This window comes from Schistocerca serialis, chromosome 2 (assembly GCF_023864345.2).
Source record: "Schistocerca serialis cubense isolate TAMUIC-IGC-003099 chromosome 2, iqSchSeri2.2, whole genome shotgun sequence".
Classification (NCBI taxonomy): domain Eukaryota; kingdom Metazoa; phylum Arthropoda; class Insecta; order Orthoptera; family Acrididae; genus Schistocerca; species Schistocerca serialis.
Window position 1 is genome coordinate 420,608,696 of NC_064639.1, and position 19,635 is coordinate 420,628,330.

General features: G+C 42.6%; 1 protein-coding gene across 1 annotated transcript in view; it reads left to right on the top strand.

The window, feature by feature from the left end:
• Positions 1 to 7,183, top strand: part of LOC126457277 (circadian clock-controlled protein daywake-like) — a 151,677-nt gene extending 144,494 nt beyond the window's left edge. Inside the window, exon 6 of the mRNA XM_050093442.1 lies at positions 6,108 to 7,183. Coding sequence (XP_049949399.1) covers positions 6,108 to 6,262 — 155 coding nt within the window. The 3' untranslated portion in view covers positions 6,263 to 7,183. The remainder of the gene's footprint in view (positions 1 to 6,107) is intronic.
• Positions 7,184 to 19,635: the final 12,452 nt, after the last annotated feature.

Genomic DNA, 19,635 nt, shown 5'->3' on the forward strand with positions numbered 1-19,635 from the left:
GGCCAAAACGGGTGATGGGGAGGCGGGAGAGGATGTCAGTATGGAGGGTTGGGCTGGGGGAGGAGATTTTCTCTCTCTCATTACAGCTCCTTTTATACACAATTGTCATGCGCAGTCACTGACGTTATGCTGCCCAGCGCCATCTGTCGGACATTTTGTGAACGTTGTTTTTTTTTTTTTTGTTCTAATTAAACCCCATGTCATTCCAAGCATGTGTCAATTTTTCCGTGGTTTATTAAGTTTTCTAATTTATACTGAATTTTGATCACCCTGTATATTGCGTTCCTGCCTACCACGCTCTGAGGTCTGTTGCATTAGTGGTATGCCTTGTTGACATGCTGACTGGCACATTAGTCCTGCGCTAACCTACTCTGTTCTGTGCTCACTTTTTAAAAAAATCAACATGTTCAATAAATTAAACTGGTTCGCAACAATACAAACAAGACAACAACAGTATTCTAAAACAGTAACTCCTTCCCACACAGCAAGTTTGCTGCTCATAGTAATAGTCACGAGATAAGCTGTAAATAATATACTAGTATCCTATGTAGAAGAGATCTCATAGTTAGCTTCCTTGACTAACGTGAAGAAAATATAAGCACAATATTCTTAGATATAGACGGTTTATCCGTAGAAAAACTTAAAAACTCAAGATATCGTGAAAAACTTGAAGCAACATCCACAAGGAAACCACTGTGTTGCCCAGTAACCATAAAGTATAATCAACAGAACGAAAAGGTGGAAATGATTTTATTAATAATATACGGCATACAAATACACGAAAGATCAAACTTAGACAAAACACATAATACAATAAAACCAGTACTATGACATAAACAGTAATCACCCAACCCAAAGCCTTTTATAACTGCCATCTGGTTTCTGTACAAATTGTAAATAGCCTTTCGCTCCCTGTATTTTACCCCTGCCACCTTTAGAATTTGAAAGAGAGTATTCCAGTCAACATTGTCAAAAGCTTTCTCTAAGTCTACAAATGCTAGAAATGTAAGTTTGCCTTTCCTTAATCTATTTTCTAAGATAAGTCGTAGGGTCAGTATTGCCTCACGTGTTCCAACATATCTGCGGAATCCAAACTGATCTTCGCTGAGGTCGGCTTCTACAAGTTTTTGCATTCGTCTGTAAAGAATTCGCGTTAGTATTTTGCACCTGTGACTTACTAAATTGATAGTTTGGTAATTTTCACATCTGTCAACACCTGCTTTCTTTGGGATTGGAATTGTTATATTCTTCTTGACGTCTGAGGGTATTTCACCTGTCTCATACATCTTGCTCACCAGATGGTAGATTTTTGTCAGGACTGGCTCTCCCAAGGCCGTCATTAGTTCTGATGGAATGTTGTCTACTCCCGGGGCCTTGTTTAGACTCAGGTCTTCCAGTGCTCTGTCAAACTCTTCACGCAGTATCGTATCTCCCATTTCATCTTCATCTACATCCTCTCCAATTTCCATAATATTGTCCTCAAGTACATCGCCCTTTTATAGACCCTCTATATACTCCTTCCACCTTTCTGCTTTCCCTTCTATGCTTAGAACTGGGTTTCCGTCTGAGCTCTTGATATTCATACAAGTGGCTCTCTTTTCTCCAAAGGTCTCTTTAATTTTCCTGTAGGCAGTATCTATCTTACCCCTAGTGAGATAAGCCTCTATGTCCTTACATTTGTCCTCTAGCCATCCCTGCTTAGCCATTTTGCACTTCCTGTCGATCTCATTTTTGAGACGTTTGTATTCCTTTTTGCCTGCTTCATTTACTGCGTTTTTATATTTTCTCCTTTCATCAATTAAATTCGATAATTCTTCTGTTACCCAAGGATTTCTACTAGCCCTCGTCTTTTTACGTGCTTGATCCTCTGCTGCCTTCACTACTTCATCCCTCAGAGCTACCCATTCTTCTTCTACTGTATTTCTTTCCTCCATTCCTGTCAATTGTTCCCTTATGCTCTGCCTGAAACTCTGTATAATCTCTGGTTTAGTCAGTTTATCCAGGTCCCATCTCCTTAAATTCCCACCTTTCGGCAGTTTCTCCAGTTTTAATCTACAGGTCATAACCAATAGATTGTGGTCAGAGTCCACATCTGCCCCTGGAAATGTCTTACAATTTAAAACGTGGTTCCTAAATCTCTGTCTTATCATTATATAATGTATCTGATACCTTCTAGTATCTCCAGGATGTGGTAGCTATGATTAAGTTATGCTCTGTGCAAAATTCTACCAGACGGCTTCCTCTTTCATTTCTCTCCCCCAATCCATATTCACCCACTATGTTTCCTTCTCTCCCTTTTCCTACTATCGAATTCCAGTCACCCATGACTATTAAATTTTCGTCTCCCTCCAGTACCTGAATAATTTCTTTTATCTCGTCATACATTTCATCAATTTCTTCATCATCTGCAGAGCTAGTTGGCATATAAACTTGTACTACTGTAGTAGGAATGGTCTTCGTGTCTATCTTGGCCACAATAATGCGTTCACTATGCTGTTGGTAGTAGCTTACCCGCACTCCTATTTTTTTATTCATTATTAAACCTACTCCTGCATTACCCCTATTTGATTTTGTATTTATAACCCTGTATTCACCTGACCAAAAGTCTTATTCCTCCTGCCACCGAACGTCACTAATTCCCACTATATCAACCTATCCATTTCCCTTTTTAAATTTTCTAACCTACCTGCCCGATTAAGGGACCTGACATTCCACGCTCCGATCCGTAGAACGCCAGTTTTCTTTCTCCTAAAAGCGACGTCCTCTTGAGTAGTCCCCGCCCGGAGATCCGAATGGGGGACTATTTTACCTCCGGAATATTTTACCCAAGAGGACGCCATAATCATTTAACCATACAGTAAAGCTGCATGCCCTCGGGAAAAATTGCGGCTGTAGTTTCCCCCTGCTTTCAGCCGTTCGCAGTACCAGCACAGCAAGGCCGTTTTGGTCAGTGTTGCATAACTAATTGGAATTTTATTCGCACGTCTAGACTTAGTTCTAACTTGAACACTAACCAGACTTTAGTACTTACGTGAACGCTATGAGAAAAAGAGTAAGAAAGGGAGAAGAGGAATCAGAAAATTAAAGACACAAATTAGAGAAATGATTACTTTATTTTTCAATTTAACGGTACAATACTTCAGTACAAATTATATTTTTTGTATATATCCTTTCAACATTCGCTAAATAATCCTGTTCGCTATGTCATGTTCGTACAGTACGATGACAAGATCACGGAGAATAGCGCGAAGGGGACCACCGGGCTTAACATCCCCATCCGATGGACGGATCACCAGCAACATTGTCACAAGCCCTCACTTCATGAGACACGGTAGGTGCTTTGGATGTTGATCCACGACGTTGGCGCAAAGTCTGATGATCAGGAACTTTTCAGCCCCTTTCCTACTGTTTATTGGTGTGACAAATTTTTTCCACCACCAAGTTTCGTATTGGCTAGCTGCAAGTCGAGTGCCACCTCAAAGGCGTGGGTAAGCGACTCCTACGGAAACGGGTTGCTGGGGCAAAAAAGGTCATTTATGTATCGGTACTTTACGTCATAATTGTTGATTGAAGCTGTAGGGGAAGTTGAATCATATCACAAAGAGTAACAAAAATTTCGAACGTAACATTCCACGAAAGTGTGCTGAAAAGTAATGCCTTCGAATTTTTTATGTGTTAAACTCTTAAAGCATTTTAATAAATAATTTTAATTCATGAAGGATCGAACTCTACTTGCTGCAACATATAACTGACCACGCATAAAAACTGGTTGCCTTAGTAAAGTACCACCTTTTTTGATTGCTTATCCCTGTGACTTATTAATGGTAATTGCAAATGCAGAAATAGATGGGAATTGTTTTCTTTGAAACTCAAAAGGTAAAATAGTACCGGAATTAATCACATTTACACACGGAATGAAAATTCGCATTTTTTCAGCTAAAACTTGGCAATCAATGCTGTTATTATACAAATATTTAACATAGTTTCTGGTCCCATTAACGAATCCTTCTCTTGTATTTTTATTTCTAATAAGAAGAAACTGGTCTTTAGTTAGGAAAAATGTGTTCGTCGTTAAGACGACTATGCTGAGGAATGATTGTGTAGACATGAAGAATAAAGACGTAGAATGTTAATAACTTTTTGTTTACTCGGTAGGCTTCAGGAGTTTTCACATAAAAAAATCGGAGGTATTATTTATCAGCACGCACTCGTGGGAAGCTACCTTCGAAGTTTTTGTTACTCTTTGCGATGTTATTCAACTTCTCTTAGAGCCTGAGTCCATAATTATGGTGTAAAGCACGGACATATAAATATCCTTTTTTTTTCTCCAGCAACCCGCCTTCGTAGCGGCCGCTTACACACGCCTGTGAAGTGGTGCTCGACTTGCAGGTAGCTAGTTGGAAACGTGGTGAAAAAAAATTTCAAAAACAGGAAAGTGGGTTAGAAGCTCCTAATCGTCAGATTTGGCAAACGTCGTGGATCAACATTAAAAACTCTCCGCAATGTCTGATGAAGTGACGGCTTGTGACAGTGTTGATGATCTGTCCATTGGACGGGGAGGACAAGACCGATGGTCCCCTTGGCGCTGCTCGAGAAGCGTAGGACATGTGCCGGAGTTGGGTTTCACCCTCTCCTCCTTTTTTTTTTTCATCGTACACTATCAACGTGACACAGTTTTACATAGGTACCCCTGACAGACACTTACACTCATAAGATAAACATCAGGTACAATTCCTATATGTCGCGTAGAAAGGGACCATTATCCACAGAGGAAGAAACCAAAACAATGGAAAATCCTGGATGGAATGTTACAACATTAAATTCTCTGCCAGCGTTTCGACTACCTCGCGTCTTGCCCTGAGATGAGAAACGGACTGCCCACTATACTTCCCACCCTTCACACACTGGTATTCCGCCATCCACCACAGCTACACAACATACTCGTCCATCCCTACACAACCCTTGCTCCCAGCCTCATACCTCATGGTTCATATCCCTGTAATAGAGTTAGAGGCAAGGCCTGTCCCATTCATCCTCCCATCACCACTTACTCCAGTCCGATCACGAACATCACCTATCCAATCAAAGGCAGGGCTACCTGTGTAACACAAGCAAAGTGGCAACCACCGTGCTGCATTCTATGTGGGTGTCACAACCAAGCTGTCTGTTCACATGATTGGCCACTGACAAACTGTGGCTAAGGAACAACTGGACCACACTGTTGCTGAACACGCCGCCATTTCAATAAATGCTTCACAGTCTGTGCCATATGGATCCTTCCCACCAACACCAGCTTTTCTGAACTGCGCATTTGGGAAATCTCTCTGCAATATATCCTACGTTCCTGTAACCCTCCTGACCTCAACCTTCAATAGTCACCCATCTAACCCCTTCCCTGTTCACATACCAGCACTACACCACAGTCCCCTGTTCCACCAACGCACCCAGTTTGTTTATTTCTCTCGTTTTGCTCTACACTCCCCCCATCCCCACCCCCCACCTCTCCGCTCCTCGCCATTTGACCTCTCGACTGCACCTAGCTCCCCTACCCACTCTCTTCACCATGTCCCTGCACGATCCGAGCAGCACATCACTGTCCCCCACACCTACCCTGCTCTCCCCCCCCTCTTCCAGCTCCAGCCTCCTCCTTACCTGCACCCAGTTGCCTCTCCCATAATGCACTGCTGCTGCTGCTCGTCATGTGGCTTCAGTTGCTAGAGGCTGTGGTAATTTGTGTGTGAGCTGCATTTGCATGTGTGTTAATGTGTGTGTGTGTGTGTGTGTGTGTGTGTGTGTGTGTGTGTGTGTGTGTTTGTGTGTGTCTGTCTGTCGTCTATTTTTGTCATGGGCCTTGGTGGTCAAAAGCTTATTTTGTGTCAGGCCTTTTGTTGTGCCTATCTGCGACTCAGCATCTCTACTATATGGTGAGTAGCAACTATCCTTTCATAATACTGAGGAAAAAAGCCCTTTCGAGATAGGTGGCTGAACAACCCCTTGGGGTATCCCAGACAACAATTCCATATGACTCTTTGTTTCTTTCTCTAGCGTATATCCTAGTTTGTTTCAGTATGTTGTTGGTCGTAAACTTCCGGCTTTTTTTCACTCAGGGGAGGCGATGAACCAGTTCCTGAACCAGAATGCCAATGAGATCATCAAGGAAATGAAGCCGGCGGCGGCGCAGAGCATCAGCAGGCACTTCAAGGAGTACCTCAACGTGGCGCTGCTGCGCGTGCCTATCAGGATATGGCTGCGCGACCAGTAGCCAACCAGTGCAGTGCAGCAGGCCTCCACTCGATGACGTCATTAGCAGTTGGGGCGCTCGGCGAGGAACAAGTGTCCAAAGTGCTTCACTGCACGAACTCTGTGTCAGAGAGTGTTGCCGAGTGCGAAACTCAAGTGCTGCCAGGCTGTGACTTCCTATACAGCGTCGTGGGCTCCAGGGAACGCCCTCAAAGTTGTCGGACGTTGCTGGTGGAGTACTTATGTGATCTCGATCAAAAGTTGGACAGTTCAATTTCGTTCACTACTGCAACATCCTGCTTGGAAAAATCCAAATTACAAGAATCTTCCATTATATCTCCTAGTAAAATGTGTCAACATGGTCTATATCATACATTCTTTAGGCGCTAAGAACAATGTTGTCAGCTCGTAACTGTGGTTTCAAGGAAAGAGTTTGTATCTAGTAGTACCACCTTACGAAGTTAATGATTAGCTAGTCTTGGAAGTACATATCAGATTAAGCCTTATTTTCTGTTTATAATAACTGATAAAATATTTGCACTCAACAAAAAGTGAAGTAATGAAAAAAAGCTGTTAGATCGACTTTTGAACAGAAATATACAGAGTTTTTAAGTAAATGCTATTTGTGTAATTATTTTAATATCAAGAAAACCCTTCGAGTTCGCATTCATATGTGTATATTCAGGACTTCTCATTATAAGTGCCTTACGGCTCAATACTAGGAGAAATCAAGTTAGCTCCATTAGTTCCAAGCGATATGTTACTTCACTCTTATTTCACTTCCAGATCACATCGTAATGTCTAACTTTCGATACAAATTATTTTTTGTAATTGTTTGAGAAAGCTCATATAGCTGCCAGGATTGTTGCCTGTAGTGAAACAAATTTTGTTAATGAAATACGTACAAAGTATAATAAAGATATTATCATATCTTCTTTCATCATTGTGTGTGTTATTAACTGAAAGACTTCTGCTGCAAACAGTTCCTTAATTTAATGTTTTAACCCAACAGTAAGGTGAGCAGTTAGTGACAATCACAACCTCACTCAAAAAGAAAATTGAATATGACCGAAGGAAAATCATTTGTATGTCTTCATTTAGTCCAAATGTCCAGGTTATATAAGCATGTTTTCATACGACTGTAATCTAATTGTTACGAAGGCAAATGCATAAAAATAATCCTAAGACGTTTACTTTCAGACCATTAAAATTCTTTTTTACTTTGTTGTTCCCCAGCATTCGGATATTCATATACAACAGTTTAGTTTACCTAAGAAACAGTCATGAGTATTATTATTCGCATTATAATACACTTCCAAATAAGAGGTTAATGAATCCAAGGATGTAGACAGGTTAGATACTGTTACACCACAAACCACCTACTGATTGCTTTTTTAATACTATACAAATTGGCATTAAATTCCGTTGTTGCAACTACTGTTCAATACATCACTTCATCAAAGTGTCACATATTCTCCACTGCGTGTTGGCAGTAGTTGGCATTATTAGCAGAAAATGACAGGAATTTAGTACCGGATATTTTGACAAATATTTCTGACTTTTTTCGTTTCTTCTAGTGCTACTTTGCTTTGGTACAAAGACCGAAACACAATCGTCGCTAAATGTAGCTTACGATGTGAGTTACACTAGTAACATGAATAAAGTGAGCCGCATGTATTTTATAATGTTATAGAACACATTTTTACGTATTTTGATAAATAATACATACAATTTTTGATTTCCTTAAACTGCTATTTTACTTCAGTTCAATGATCGATTTTTTTGTCCACAGTGACAGGTCGAACTTTCCTCTGTGTGGAACCTTGTCTATAGACCTTACTACCCCTGACACTCATAATAATACTGTCCATAAAAACCAAATTAACACTCTGTGTGCTGGCTGATAGGAGTGATTGTAAGTGGGAAACTGCCATCAGCCGCTGTGCTGAGTGCTAAATTAGTTTGTGTGAGCAGTACAGCATGCTTTTCAAGAAAATCGAGAAACTGCCATGTTGATTTAACTGTTTATGAAGCTAACACATCATACATGATGCTTATCGTATACTTCCACATTAGGAAAGTATACAGTCTAAGCGACCACATAAAAGATCTCTTCAAAATGCATCATATTTTTACAGTTTTGCGGTCTAAAGTGGTGAACAATGTGATGTTGGCGGCTAAACATACTGTAAATCTTATCTGGGAGTTAGCTCTTGATATTATTTAGTTACTGATTACGAAAAGGAAATGCGTTACAGGCAGTAAACTTTTTAGAGAGTCTTGGCACCACAGCTCCGTTCAGTAAATGTCGCAGCCGCAGAATGGCAACTATGACTCAGGCCTGTTCAGACATAATGTGGTGTCCCAATTACCACGAAATACAGAAAATAGCGCCAATCAGTAACGTCAAATATATTTTTCTTGTGTAGACCATGATGCATTATCTTCTTTCACTCATAAAATGATTTTTGTTGAGGTGAAGTATTAGTCAAAATCTTATAAAAACTTCACGTATTGAAACTTCGGTTCTATACAACCAATAGAACATAGCCTCAAGTAGGCCTAAGAGTAAAAATAATAAAAACCTATGTTAGCCACACAGTAACGTCAGTCAGATTTTTCAAGTGCAGAACATGATGCGTTAGCCTTGTCACCACTAGAATGGTTCTTGTGAGGAAAAGTATTACTGAAAAACTTCTGTAAAACCTTAGGTTTTTGTGCTATCGGTTGAACATTACGTCCAGTAGGCCTAAGGTCGAAAGAAGTGAAAAGCTATATTAGGCAGTTAACAACCTTAGATACATTTTTCTAGCGCAGAACATGATGTGTTATCTTCTTCCGCCCTAAAATGTGGTTAAGTGAGGTGAAGCATTAGTACTTTTAAAAACTCCAGACATGAAACTTCGACCATTACATCGCCAATAACATAAAATCAAGTTGGCCTGAGATCGAAAGACGAATATATTTACATTGATAAATATAACAGAAGTGTCAATAAAATGAGCCACAAGTGTTTAGTACTTTTACATAACAAATATTTATGTATTTTGGTACATAATGCAGATTATTTTTGGTTTCTTTGAAGTGCAATTTTACTTTGGTACAGAGATGGAACTACTGTCATTCTCAAGTGCACCTTAACCTGTAAGCTAAACCAATAGTGCTAATAAGTGAGCCACATGTATCTTGTACCTTTATCGTAATATGGACAAATAACACTGTGAAGTTTAATTTAAGGATCCATTGTGGCCGGCTGGAGTGGCCGAGTGGTTCTAGGGACTTCAGTCTGGAACTGCACGACCGCCACGGTCGCAGGTTCGAATCCTGCCTCGGGCATGGATGTGTGTGATGTCCTTAGGTTAGTTAGGTTTAAGTAGTACTAAGTTCTAGGGGACTGATGACCTCAGATGTTAAGTCCCATAGTGGTCAGAGCCATTTGAACCATTTTTTTGATAGATTGTGCACCAAGTGGGACACAATGATCGAACTATGGTCGTATTTTGGAGCCAAATGTGCTACACAGAACAAGATATCCGATTCTATGGCTCATATTGATTGGCTGTTTCATTTTAAGGGCCAGTAAAATGCTAGCATGCGAATGGGAGAGCAAAATTTGCATGTGTTGTCTTAGAAGCACTCTGATTAGCCTATTTTCGGGAAAGCGACATGGCTTAGAAGAAAGAAACCATACCAGGTTCGCTTTCCTTTGGTTGGTCAAAATGATGCTTCCTACCCACACTGACTTTCTGCACTATATTGCAGCACAGTGGGAGTGTCGACGGCTGTGTAGAAGGTTCCTCCCCACACTGTGTTTGAAAGTTATTTGTACCTGTGCGTTTGACTCGATCAGAATAACCAAATAATCATGGTACATCTGTCTACAAATATCGTCAGTGCTCATCGCGCTACACTATTCATATAACCTCGAACATACATGCGAAAAAAATAGTGTCCATGGGTCATATAATCCGATCAGACAAAGCCTTTAGTCAGCCTTTATTCAGATACTGTAACATATTTAACTTGTGAAATATTATTGCAGAAAATCTTCACTTTTTTTTAAAAAAAAAAGGCACCTTGAAACTAAGATTGTAATAAAGATCATATCGTAGAAATAAATATCTCAGGAATAGCCTTTCACCCAAGTTATATCCATCTAAGTCCCTGGAAGTAGTGGCTGTGGTCATCAAACACAACATAATAAGTCATAAAAATTATCGTGTCCGAAACTATCGAATTCATGGATCTGTTAGAGCTGGTATTAAGCCACAATTTGTTTTCATACAGATACAATCCAGTGGCCAAGTACATTAACTGCAGTACCTTACAGACTTACGCGAATCGCATGTCTGGGTCATGTTGTGACTGGGAGGTTGAGTGTAAAGTGAGAGTGAGTGGTCCAGTCCACCCCTGGAGGCGTCAGTGACAAAGAGGTATCTGTAATAACATTTGCAAAGTGTACAGAGTAGTAAGTCTCTTCAGAGCTGCAGTTTGAGTCCAGGCGTTAAGCGCACGTGTTACGATGAAGTCCTGACGCCTCGTCAGCTGGTCATGACGTCACTACCTCTGATCAGAGCCGTGACTGCGCGCAATGCTGGTGACGTCGGCGAAGCGAGGAAGGTGCTGCCCACCCAGACACCCTACAATGACACAGTGCTGCTACCACAGAAGCGCTCTAGAAGGCAGCCCACCATGCACTCAGGTGGAGACTGCCGCCTGCGGTCCAGGAATCCATTTGTTGTGAAGACTAGGTCCTGGCCATCCACGGTTGGTCGACTAGAACGGCAGAAGATGCTCAACAATCTACCAGGAGGCTGTGCACATGCGTCATGAAGACAGGAGCCTGCGGATCATCCGCAATCACCCATATTGTAGGAGGGCTGGCAGCACAGAAGTCTTCTCATCTGCCATGACCCAGTAGACAGCAACTATGGTGTGTATCAGGTTGGGTGCATCTTGGTACTGAATTCAGCAAGCAAACATCAGGCTGGCCATTATCGGTCAGCGTTTCGTGTTTTCACTGAAACTCAATAGACTATCATTATCTCTGGTTCTAGCGACACGGGCAGAATGGCAGCACGACAGAATATGTTCTTGAGCTACGGAAGCCTCGCTATTTGAAGGGCCTAAACCGCATTCATGACACTGTGGCTCTGAATACATAAGCGCATTTGCCCTCGTTTGTCGGACCCATCAGCGCTCCTAACCTCTCTGTGGTAATTCAGAAATTATTCTGGATAGCTGAGCTGGGCTTTTTCGGTCTACCTTTGATTTAGTAGAGGTGCTCGGGTGGTGAAGTTACGTAGCATTACCTCACAGTGCCTTGTGGAGCAGCACTTGCGTTTCTGTCTACCGCGCTCTGAGGTCTGTTGCGTTGGTGGTACGCCTTGTTGACATACTAACTGGCACACCAACCCGGCACTAACCCTCTCTGTTCTGAGCTCGCATGGTAGAACATTTAAAAAGCTTGAACATGTGCAATAAATAATTCTGCTCTGCAATACTCCTCCCCTGTGCCAAGAAACACGTGCTGAATTTTGTCAATATTTATCCTCCGCACCAGTCTCATAGATCTACTTACATAATAGTTCGTTGTGCACATTGCACCAACTTTGTTACCCCTGGGAGCTGATTTGCAGAGATCGTTTCCTACTTCTGTATCGTTATTCTTAAAATTCCGTTTGCTGAATCTTCGTAAAGGTTCGCTACCTTACCCCTATTTTCGTATTTTACGAAATATACTAATTTTACTGGTTTCTTAGTCCATCTTTTTCAGTTTGCGTTAGTTAATCACTCGTCAAGTATGTGATGTGTCAGTAAGTATGCACGTTGGATGCATCTACGTCTGAGATGTACGCAGATTGCTATCTGAAACAAGGCAAGATTAGTGGCCGAAATGCTTATGGGTACAACATTTTGGCGTCGGTTCTCCTGGTATTGCTAAATACAAACATAAAAAAAAGTTTGCATCGCCTCGGCTCCAAGAGTTCCGGAACCTGTACAGAAAATTGGAAAAGAAATCAACATAAACATCATTTCTGCCTTTTTTATTGCTCATGAAAACCACACATTGCATGTTGTATCACCATACAGCGAGACCTTCAGAGGCGGTGGTCCAGATTGCTGAACACACCGGTACTTCTAGTACCCAGTAGCACGTCATCTTGCATTGATGCCTGTATTCGTCGTGACGTACTATCCAGAAGTTCATCAAGGCACTCTTGGTCCAGATTGTCCCACTCCTCAACGGCGATTCGGCGTAGGTCCCTCAGAGCGGTTGGTGGGTCGCATCTTCCATAAACAGCACTTTTCAATTTATCCCAGGCATGTGCGATTGGGTTCATGTCTGGTGAACATGCTGGCCACTCTAGTCGAGAGATGTCGTTATCCTGAAGTAAGTCATTCACAAGATGTACAGGATAGGAGCGCGAGTTGTCGTTCATGAAGACGAATACCTCGCCGATACACTGCAGATATGGTTGCACTATCGGTCCGAGGATGGCATTCACGTATAGTACAACCATTACGGCGTCTTCCATGACCACCAGCGGCGTACGTCGGCCCCACATAATGACACCCCAAAACAGCAGGGATCCTCCTCCTTGCCGCACTTGCTGGACAGTGTGTGTAAGGCGTTCAGCCTGATCGAATTGCTTCCAAACACGTCTCCGACGATTGTCTGGCTGAATGTATATGCGACACTTATCGGTGAAAAGAACGTGATACCAGTCCTGAGCTGTCCATTCGGCATGTTTTTGCGCCCATCTGTACCGCGCTGCAGGGTGTCGTCGTTGCACAGATGGACCTCGCCATGTACCTCGAGTATGAAGTTGCGCATCATGCAGCCTATTGCGCACAGGACGTCCTGTGGCTGCACGAAAAACATTATTCAACATGGTGACGTTGCTGTCGCGGTTCCTTCGAGTCACAATCCGTAGGCAGCAATCATCCACTGCCCTTGGGAGGCCAGAGCGAGGCATGTCATCGACAGTTCCTGTCTCTCTGCATCTGCTCTATGTCAGAACAACATCGCTTTGCTTCCCTCCGAGACGCCTGGACACTTCCCTTGTCGAGAGCCCTTCCTGGCACAAAGTAACAATGCAGACGCGATCGAGCCGCGGTACTGACATGGCTGAACTACAGGCAACATGAGCCGCGTACCTCCTTCTTGGTGGAATGACGAAATTATCGGCTGTCGGACCCCACTGTCTAATAGGCGCTGCTCATGCATCGTTGTTTACATCCTAGGGAGGGTTTAGTTACATCTCTGAACAGTCAAAGGCACTGTGTCTATGATACAATATCCACAGTTAACGTCTATCTTCAGGAGTTCTGGGAATCGGGATGATACAAAACTTTTTTTATACGAGTATGTTCCAACATTTGCCCAATGGAAATGTCGCTTTGCTGTGATGCTTTTTGTGTGTCTAAGGAATGTATGAGATCAGGGTTCAGAGTATCGTTAAGGTAAGTTACATTTTGCGGTGGCAGTCCTTCTAACGGTTTATCTGGTCAATACAATGCAGAAGGAGTGAACTTGAGTACAGACGTACTCATGAGTGTAGCTGGGAGACGGAAGTTCGTCTCGGCTCTCTCGCAAGTCGTGCCGTTTACCAGAATACCACAATCATGTAACTCGAGCTTTAACGTGCCCTGAGGTTTCCCATTCTTATAGCAACTCATCATTAAATGTTATGTTGCAAAAGCTGAGTTCATCCATTGCGCTCCTACCTACTGCAAATAAGGCTGCGGGCCAATTATTTTTTTCTGAAATTTCGTTGCATCCGTTTACCCCAGAATTAATTGTATCTCGCATGTCTGGTCGTCAGTCTGCCTGTGCAAAAGGTGATATTCTCCTTCTAAGCCTCTTGTAGTAGCCTTAGTGACATAAGAGCGTGAGGTTCCCATGCTCAGGAATTATTACCACCTCTCGCGATTTTACTCGTACACTTTTCCTCATCGCTGTCCATCTCACCAGATAAGGAAGAATGTATCATCGATACTGCTCGTTCATTCTTACAACTGGTAGTCGAACCACTATGTATGACGTTGCTCTACGCGTACTTCCACGGTCGCTGTGTGGTAAAACATTGCCGAGTTCTTTTCCAACACCCCTGTTCAGGTCGCTGCTCAGTAGGACCCTGACAAGAATTGTTACAACGGCAGTAACACCTGTTAGTTGCTCGCTACCTGTGAAGACGGAACGAAGATGAAGGAAGCGAAGAATAGAGCTTATAATTGCTTTAGTCCCCTCAGAGGTCAGCTACTTAGTTTTCTGGAAAAGCTTCGCTCAACGACGAACATTACTCACAAGGAATACCGATTTTCTGCTTTATGTTCATCCAGAAGTTCAACATTTGCAAAAGGTAGCAAAGAGAAATCATATAGAAAGTTTTCTCCATAGCTTAAGGTATAGTCTGGTAAATCATCAATTGCAAAGGGTAGTAGAGATAAATCGTGTTCTGTGTTTTCTACCTGTTTACGTACATTTACTAGTTGACCATTTATTTGTTCTGAAATATTTGTACATAGTCTACTGACATGTGCTAAAAGGCTAGCTGCCAGTCTATCAGATTTTGATAATACTTTCTCTGCAATACAATACGATTGGCCAATCATGTTACGCTATCATCTCTGCAAGGTGAGGATTGGTTTGAACACTGTTCCCACTAATCACATGATCAATGTAGTTTACCTGCATTTGTGCAAAGTGGCAATTGCCTATGCCAAATATTAGATGAGTAGATCATAGCCTACTGAAACACCTCACCAGCATTTCACATGCTCTGATGGTCTGGTATATTCTTTGAGAATACAATGATATCATCCAAATATACCATTCAAGTTTTCAGCTTTAAACCATGTAGAGCTCCATCCAATAACTCTATCTTCTGGGACTACCTCTAGCTGTTGATACTTGTTTCTCCTCAGATCCATTGTTGTTAAGTGTTGGCACTGTCCTAGGTTGCCTAATGTTTCCATAATATTGGGAACTGGATATGTATTTGCCTCAGTCATCTTATTCAGGTAGCGATAATTGCAAAAGAGTCTGTACTTCCTTGTACCATCTGCTGAGGTTTTGGGCATGGTGACGACATCAGTATCCCATGGGCTCTCACTTTACTCTATTATACCTTCCACTAACTATTGATCTACGCCTCCATTATGGGTTGAAGTTGCCTCAATGTGTGATGCCGTTTCCTATGAACCAGCCCATTATTTTCCATAGGAGTTCGGTGCTGGTTAACTGGTCTTACTGACAAAAAACCCTTCATGTTAAAGGAATCCATAAACTGCAGTAGTGAAGCTTTCACTGCCTGCCAAATATTACCTCACAAGTGACTCATTTTTTCTCGTTAACACTGCTGCGTAGATCGTTTACTTACAGCTCTGGTTATCACTTTACCTATCATCTAACACCTCCAATGTTGCAATCATTAAACCCTTCAACAGACTAACCATGTCAATGCCAAAACTATCCAAGCTTACGGGAACGACAAATTTACCATTAATAATACTTAAGTGCGCTACACTTCTATGCACAAAGTAATGAATTCTGTCTAATTTTTCATTTTCCTTCAGTTTCTCTACCACATATAATACTTCTCAGTAAATCGGTATCAATGGAAACCACCACTTTCCCATATCTGTTGGTATTTTGTCATGAGAATCAGTCTTTAGCATATAGGTTTACGGTTGAGTTGGTAACACCTTTATGACACGTGCAACTTGCGGCATTACCTCTTTTGCAGGTGTATCATCCAATTAAAACACAGTCCCAATGTCAAAGATCGACTTTACGTGCTTTTGTCGAGAAAATCTAGCCCAGGAATTGCCGAATACCCTTGATCCACATATAGCAATACTTCCACATACTTCTGAAAATCTCTGATACTGAAACTGAGCGATGTTGTGCCCAATGGCTCTACATTATTCTCACCCACTCCACGCAGTTTATGATTTGTAGCCCCCAGCCCCCTCCTGACCATGAGGTCCAGAATGACGACTGACATGTGCTCATCTGCGTCCACCAAAAATTTATGCTCCTTGCCTTTTACACAGCGTGACGTGCAGCTACTTGTGCAAAGTTACGTCCTATTGGGAATGTCTTACAACAGTTGGAGCACTCCCGTTTGCGTTCAACGGCTACTTCTGCTGACGTTGCTTTCGCTTCGGATGATTCCCACAGTTCTGTGCTTGTCCACACTTATAGAACTCAGGTTGCTGCCACTGCTTTCACAAGAGACTTTTACATCTGCATCTGTAACACTTTACTTCCGCAGAAAAATCGCGATGATCCGTACGTGTTCTAGTATCAATACCGATCTCTCCTAATTGTGTTGCGACCCTGAGAGCCGCCACTAAATCCTTAGGATTATACGATACGATAAGTGAGATACCTCGTAGAAAAATGTCCAAAGCCCTATTCTCGACTTCCCAAGTAAGATCGAATTTTGCATCAGGTGATATGTTTGTGCATTGACCCTCCGAATTCTATCCAAAAAGGTTTCTACCGATTTCTTATGTTTCTATGTCAAGGTACTTAATCTTCCCTGGAAAAGCCTTGTGCTGCTTGCTTCTGATAACGTCGCCATAACTCATGTTGCTGGAATGTTTCTGCTGTACTGGGAACTTCATGGTACAACACATACGTCTTTTCTTCGCCGGCCAGTCGTAAATTAGCCACACAGAGACAAATCTCATCTCTCGGACCACTCACTGCGGCGGTAGCCTTAACATTGTCAATGAACGCTGTTACGTCCTCCGTTGCCTTGTCAGAAAAAGGTGTTGTTAACGTGACCGCTGTAAGATCGAAAGAAGAAGGGGAAGGTACAGATACAACTGTCTTGGTTTGCACAAGCCCTGATTGTAATTACTTAACCACATCTTGTAAAACTTCTACCTTCCTATGTAGCTCCTCCTTTTCCCGCTGTGTCTGGGAATTCAACTATGACGCTACTTGTACCTGCTGCATCAAGGCAACAACAGTCTCACCTGTAGTAGCAGAAATGGTATCTGGCATTTTGCGTAATTTACTACTTCCGTTTTCAAAAACAAGAAATAAAAACGGAAATACTGTACTTCCAATACGTACACAACAGTTATACACGAATCATTCCGGCGTATCATCGCCCAATGAGACTCAGAACGATACTATGCCACATTCCCAAATCGCCAACAAGTATTACACACACTGCATAACACTGTGCTGTCTGTGATAATGATATTTATTCTGTTACCGGCTTCGATCTTAAACCACCTTCAACGGCAGCCGTACAACATAGAAAGTGGACAACGTGACAGGGCAAAACGAAATAAGATCAAAACTGAAAAAGCGTTTGTCTCATTGTCCACTTTGTATGTTGTACGGCTGCCGCTGAAGATGGTTTTAGACCGAAACCAGTAGCAGAATAAATATCATTATCACAGACTTCGCATTCTAATGCATTTTGTCATATTCGTACATGCTGTTGACTGGCGTCTAAACAAGATGTTCAACAAGTATTACATGGCGAATGGCACAGTCTTGATACATGGTGACTGGTGTCAAATAAGTATCTCTGGCATTCTCTCTCAACTGTCACAAATCCACAGGCTCTTTTGGTTTAACAAATAACATGGTAAGGGTGCTACTGACGTCTCTGCAGTTTGACATGGCCCAAAACACACACATCAACAAATAAAAATTTCGTTCATCACACCACATTTTGCTGATACTGCTAGACGACGATCAACATGTAGATTTAGCATCAATGCCACCGGTGTCTTGAGGTAACAGCCAATTCTGATACAGTGTTGCGGCGTCGAAACCACTTCCTGACGCCAATGTTGCGACCCCTGTGCTGGGGTCGTGGTGTGAACAGGAGGTCGAGTGTAAAGTGTGGATGAGCGGCCCACTTCACGCACAGAGGGGTCAGTGACACAGCAGTATCTGTAATAACATCTATTTATTATGCAGTGCTATAGTTATGTCTTCAGAGATGCACTCGGCCGTTGGGAGAAAGCGCATGCGTCACGAAGAAGGGCTGACGCGTTGTCAGCTAGTCATGACGTCGCTACCTCTCGTCACAGCCATGGCCGCGTGTTGTGCAGGTGATGGCGAGGCGAGGAATGTGCTGCCCGCCCAGACACTATGCAATGACCCTGAGCGGCTACCACCTCGGCGCTCTCGAAGACAGCCTACTACACCCTTAATTGGAGACCATCGACTGTGGTCCAGAAACTCAGTTGTCGTGAACACTACGCCCTAGCAATCACCATAGATCGACCAAGATTGCAGCAAAAGTTCCAGAGTAGGCCAGGATGCTATGAAGGTGCGCCATGCTCTGTTAGTCTGAAGGTAGTAGCTTGCAGATCATCCGCAATGACCCGTAGTGTAGGAGAGTAGGCTGCACACCAGTCTTCTCATCCACGATGGCATAGTAAAAAAAATGGTTCAAATGGCTCTGAGCACTATGGGACTTAAACATCTATGGTCATCAGTCCCCTAGAACTTTGAACTACTTAAATCTAACTAACCTAAGGACGGCACACAACACCCAGTCATCACGAGGCAGAGAAAATCCCTGACCCCGCCGGGAATCGAACCCGGGAACCCGGGCGTGGGAAGCGAGAACGCTACCGCACGACCACGAGCTGCGGACGATGACATAGTAGACAGCAATGGCAGACCGTGGCTAACGTATGCATCAGGTTGGTTGCATCTTGCTGTTGGAGTCACCATGCAAGCAGCAGGCTGGCCATCATTGATCAGCTTCTCGAGGTTTCACTGAAACTCAATAAACTGTTGTTCTCTCTGGTTCTAGCGACACAGACAGGATAGCAGCACGACAGAAGATGTTCTTGAGCCAGGAAACCCTCGCTGTTTAAAGGGTCGAGTCCGCACCTATGATAAGGTAGTCTGGGTGTGGGAACGAATTTGCCCTTGTTTATTTGGACCCCATCAGTGGTCCTTGCCTCTCTGTGGTAATTTAGCAATTATTCTGGGTCTTTCAGCTCGTTTCTTTCTGTCTACATTTGATTTTGTAGCGGTGCTCGGGCAGTGGAGTTACGTAGCGTTTCCTCACAGTGCCTTGTTAAGTAGCACAGTAGTAGTACCGGATGATCAAAAAGTCAGTATAAATTTGAAAACCAAATAAATCACGGAATAATGTAGATAGAGAGGTACAAATTGATTCACATGCTTGAAATGACATTGGGCTTTATTAGAACAAAAAAAATACAAAAGTTCAAAAAATGTCCAACAGATGGCGCTTCATTTGATCAGAGTAGCAATAATTAGCACAACAAAGTAAGACAAAGCAAACATGATGTTCCTTACAGGAAATGCTCAATATGTCCACCATCATACCTCAACATAGCTGTAGTCGAGGAATAATGTTGTGAACAGCACTG